At 40.5% G+C, this 5,166-nt stretch overlaps 1 protein-coding gene across 2 annotated transcripts in view; it reads left to right on the forward strand.

Annotated features, from left to right (window-relative positions):
• LOC116693370 (NACHT, LRR and PYD domains-containing protein 12) overlaps window positions 1-5,166 on the forward strand; it is a 16,082-nt gene that overhangs the window by 5,289 nt on the left and 5,627 nt on the right. For both annotated transcript variants that reach the window (XM_032522292.1, XM_032522293.1), the window contains exons 4-10: window positions 1-101; window positions 1,230-1,378; window positions 1,745-1,794; window positions 2,862-3,014; window positions 3,105-3,187; window positions 3,308-3,452; window positions 4,561-5,166. The exon at window positions 1-101 is cut by the window's left edge and continues 58 nt beyond it; the exon at window positions 4,561-5,166 is cut by the window's right edge and continues 1,198 nt beyond it. In XM_032522292.1, coding sequence (XP_032378183.1) covers window positions 1-101; window positions 1,230-1,378; window positions 1,745-1,794; window positions 2,862-3,014; window positions 3,105-3,187; window positions 3,308-3,452; window positions 4,561-5,166 — 1,287 coding nt within the window. The remainder of the gene's footprint in view (window positions 102-1,229; window positions 1,379-1,744; window positions 1,795-2,861; window positions 3,015-3,104; window positions 3,188-3,307; window positions 3,453-4,560) is intronic.

Raw genomic sequence — 5,166 nt, forward strand, 5'->3', positions numbered from 1 at the left:
TGGCTCTGGGTATAAACTTCCTCCACAGTCTGGCCCATCCCCTGCTCCACCAGGACCTGAAGCCCCCCAACGTGCTGCTGGACGACGCTCTCAATGCCAAGGTGAGTAGTCTCGCATTGCCAGACCTTCCTCCACAGCGCTGCGGAGAAACACTGACGACAATGTCTCGCCGCCTGATTGGTTCATGACGTCTCTTTCTCAGAGATTAAGCTTCTAACATTACCATAGCAACTGCCAGCAGCAGGCGGAGTATACATGCGGACATCTGTGTCATATGAGATTTGTGATCAGAGGTTTGGGCGTGTTAGTTTCAACAGTTCTTCTTCTGGAGATAAAAACACTTGTGCACAGAGTTCATTCTTGCTTCAAGACTCTGCTTAAAAAGCAAAACACAGCAATGTAACTGGAACCATAGTCATCATAAATCCACCGGAGTTTGAAATGAGGGACATGCGGTTGAATTTCAATCAGATCTGGAGCAATCCCGAAGATGAAATGTCGTTAATATGGACTACGGTGGGTCCCAGGCTTTCAGGGGAGGCTGGGCCTCATGCTTACTTCATATTGTCATAATAGTTTGGACACTTTCTGGAGACAAAAATGCATACAGACGCCCTTTTCCCAAAAATATTGCAACTTGATAATAGGCAGAAATGACATTTGGTGAATTGGTTTTACTCTAAACAACCGTGGCCAGATCTGATTGGCCAGGTGAGACTGACGGGGTTAAATCTTCCCGCATGTACTGGAAAAGGCAAATGATAAAAGGATGATTTCTGGATTTTATGAATCGATATCGGACCATTCAAATGAAGAATTTTTAAACCCAACCTTGATTCACATTTATACATATTGTTCATATTCACACTTTTGTGTTTTGAGCTCAAAGTAACAATTTACTATCATATCCATTGAAAACTTTTTATGTCATTTGTTTTGCAGCATTACTAATAATTTGAAAAAGTGTAATAATAGTTCTAGGTAATTTTTTGGACAAAACATGTTGTTTCCATCTTTTGTGTCCTCTTAAGATCATTAAAGGGATCATATCAGGTATTTTTAGAAAGTGTTGCCAATGAATCGCCGTCAATTGCTCAGCTGTACTTTTATGAACCGCAAAACAAATTTTTTTAAGCTCTTGGTATATCTTGATAAACTGAACTATGTTGGTCAGATAAATGCAGTGTATTAGAAGAAGCAAGTGCTCTGTTTACTAATTCTCTCTGCAGCTTACAGATTTTGGCCTCTCCCGGATTTCCTGCAGCGTCTCCCAGGTTTCCAAGACGGATGATGAGGAAGTAGGGGGAACGGTCAACTACATGCCACCGGAGGCGTTTCAGTCATCGTACAAACCCAACAGAGCCTGTGATATCTACAGGTGCAAGAGCATCAAACCAGAACTTAACAAGGCTGTTTTATTCATCATGTAGTAAATACTAACACAGACGGACAGAATGGCCTACATCTGTTAAAAATTTAGATCACTGTGCCAGGTGGAAAAGATATTGGACTACTTTCTCAATAAATGTAGTTGACTGGTGGAGGAACTGTTTCCAGAAAAGAGTGTACTGTGGTACTCCGCCCCCCTATGAGCAGGACTAACAGTCTGTCATTGAATGTTCTAATTATCATACGAGCATTAATTTACAAATGTAAACAAACTCAAGCCAATAATGAACCAGGTTGTGATTGTTATAATATGAATAGCAATCCTGACATGTAAGTCTCTCTGTCTGTCTTTCAGTTATGGAATACTCCTATGGTCCATCGTCACAGGGAAACAACCATATGAAAGTAAGTGACTGTGTCTTTAGTTGGGCTGTATCGGTACGTGTCTTTGCTCTGAACTGTTTAGCTACAGGATGTTCGGATTGGTTTGGTGTGCCCTATGACCCAAACACGTCATAAAAGTCGGTTCATGTTGACTACTCGCAGACACGGAACAGAAATTCTAAAGTGCGAGCTTCACCAAGAACTTGGTTTAAGCTGGATCCATAAACAGACAGACTAAAGGGAAAATCCAGAAATACTAGAAAAACTACTAACTGGAGGAAACTACATAGGACTATCTGAAACTGAACAAGAGACTGCTAATATAATTAATCTGGCTGAAGAGGAACAGGTGAAACACATTAGAGATTCAACAGGAAACAAAGCTAGAGAAAGACACATATAACTCAACACTACAAAGTGGTACAGGAAGTAGAGCATGTGAACACACACAAGGAATTAATCTAGGAAAAGAAAATAAAGGACACGGAACAAAAGAACACGGCAAGGAAACCATCACAAATACCTCCTCTGCATATTTAAAATACTATAAAGTGCCATCTCAACTTTTATGTGCTCTTCAAGTTCACATTAAGTTGTTCAGTGTCGGCCTTTGTGGTGAATCCTTTGCTGCTTTGAGGATTACCCGTTAGGTTTGGATATCACCAATGACTTCCCGAATCAATTTGATTGTGATTCCCAAATGTCCCGATTCGATTACATTTTTGGATTTTAATTATCAATTAGGTTATGGAAATTTCAGCTTCAATGGCAATTTTGCTTGGATATAAAAGATAGTCCCTGAAAAATGTATGTGAATGATCTAAATTGTAAGAAACAACCCTCAAATATATTTTACTCATACTGTACATCATGGTAAAAAGACATATATTAAAAGGTTGATCAGTATCAGATAACTCACAAAAGATTGATTTTTAATGCTAAAATGGAGGTACAGTTGTCCTATTTAGCAGGATTTTACCTGAACCTTAACATAAGCCTCATTCCGGACTGCCTCTTCAGGTATTTCCGAGGTCTAGACCAACCTCCAGGCCACTCTGACAGCATTTTCAATCATTCCTCCAATGTAGATGCGAAGCCCACCAGAGTGAAACTTCTCATCCCGGAGGGACAGCGTCCACTGCTGGACGACATCAGGGGCCAGGCTGCAGGGTTGGCAGAGTTGACAGAACTGATGAAGAGATGCTGGGACAATATACCCGAACAAAGGCCCTCTGCCCTTGGTGTGGAAACTTCTCCTTCTAAAACTGCATTGACACAGAATCATAACAGCTTGAGATGCTTTTAATGTCACACCTTGTTGTGTACAACAGAGTGTACAACTGAAACAGAAGAACTGTACAAGATATACAAACATGCAATGAATGACGCTGTCCATGAAGTGCTGAAGAAACTGGTGAGGAACAAATTTCTTCATAAGCGCGTAGTCATGCTGAGAGACTGTAACATTTTGACACAGTGCAACAAATCACTATTTTTGTCATTTTGTGTAATTGGCTTTTTCTCTCTGTTGCAGGACCAAAATGAAGAAGCAGGAATGACAGAGTATGAAGCAATTCAGCCAATGAGCGCCGCCAGGGGAGGAACGATTTGCCGATCAGCACCAATGGCGGCGCTAACACAGTTGTCTAGACGTTGTCCAACATTTGTTTACATAGGTGGTATGTTCCCAACCTTCCTACATTGTTTTTGCTCTGCTCCAGTGGTGTGCTGGCCACCTAGCGTACGCAATATTGATCCGTCACAGTACTGATCTGGTAATATCGTCAGAAAACATGTTTACGTTTTGCATACAGTGTCAGCTCAGAAAATTATGAGCATTTCTAAATCTCTGTGCAAAGTTTATTAACAGTACCCTTCGCTTTATAAACGGTGCCCACAGAGATTTTGTTTGAAACTATCGTTCTTGGTACCAGTTAAAAACAGGGTCTAATTACTTAGTAATGGTGGAACACATTGAGTTGAGTAGTTTACTTGAACAAAGTTCAAATATTCATAGTCGAAGGTATCAAAATCCCTAGGCAGAGCTCTAAGTTAGGGGTATAGCAAAAGGTCTAAACTAACACTAGGAAACACACTAGAAATCAGGCTGGAACGCTGGCACAAAGGACAAGATGATCTGGCACGGACAGGAAAAAGGTGAGTATTTATACACTGGGGATGGGTAGAGAATAAGACATACACATTAGGGTGGGGACAGGTGTAGTCACACATGGCGGGAAAGCGACCAAATACCATAAGTAAAGGGATCTGGAACAAGACAAGACTATAAGTACGAAAAGAAAACAGGAAGTGCCAAAATATAACTGAATAAGACCAGAAACAAAAACATGACCTTGGGAGTATGACCTACAGATGACACAGTCTCTGTCAATTACAATATTTGGTTTACACATTACTGATTTAAAATACTATTAATTCATTAATTTATTTTGCATGTTTCCAACACACCAGCAAAAACCTGGTATATGACGGCTAACGTAAACCATGGTTGCCACTGTATAATTATTTAAAAATAGTTTTGAGTGAAATGACTTGTTTCACTATCAGAATTTAAACAATTAGGTCAGATTACATTTGGAAACCTAGAAGAGCTGTCCGATTTGGTTCCCCATTCAACAATTTATCAGTTGTTGCAGCTAAGGGATCCTAAGTAGCTTTCCAATATTTACGGTATGTAGGACCTAGTTTTAAAATGACTTGAATAGATTTAACGACTCACATTCACTGTAACAACCCCTAATTGATTGAATTGTTTTATTCACTCAGAGACTCTTGACTCTTCTTCAAAGTGCCAGCAAAAACTCAAATCCGAACTGCAAAAAAGGTTCTACTTTGTGATTGAGGGGATTGCTAAAGCAGAAAAACAGAAAACAGTTCTGAGTCAGATGTTCACACAGCTCTACCTCAGAAAGGGAGGGACTACAGAGGTCACTGATGAACATGAGGCCAGACAAATTGAAACAGCATCTTGGGAAGCAGACAGACCAGAAACAACAATCAGACCAGAAGACATCTTTAAAGTCTCAACTGGAAGGGATGAACCAATCAGGACAGTGATGACAAAGGGAGTGGCTGGCATCGGGAAAACAGTCTTAACACAGAAGTTCACTCTGGACTGGGCTGAAGGCAAAGCCAACCAGGACATCCAGTTCACATTCCCATTCACCTTCAGAGAGCTGAATGTGCTGAAAGAGAAAAGGTACAGCTTGGTGGAACTTGTTCATTACTTCTTTAGTATTATAAAAGAAGAAGGAATCTGCAGTTTTGAAGAGTTCCAGGTTGTCTTCATCTTTGATGGTTTGGATGAGTGTCGCCTTCCTCTGGACTTCCACAACACTGAGATCCTGACTGATGTTACAGAGTCCACCTCAG

Source organism: Etheostoma spectabile, chromosome 8 (assembly GCF_008692095.1).
Source record: "Etheostoma spectabile isolate EspeVRDwgs_2016 chromosome 8, UIUC_Espe_1.0, whole genome shotgun sequence".
NCBI classification, from domain to species: Eukaryota; Metazoa; Chordata; class Actinopteri; order Perciformes; family Percidae; genus Etheostoma; species Etheostoma spectabile.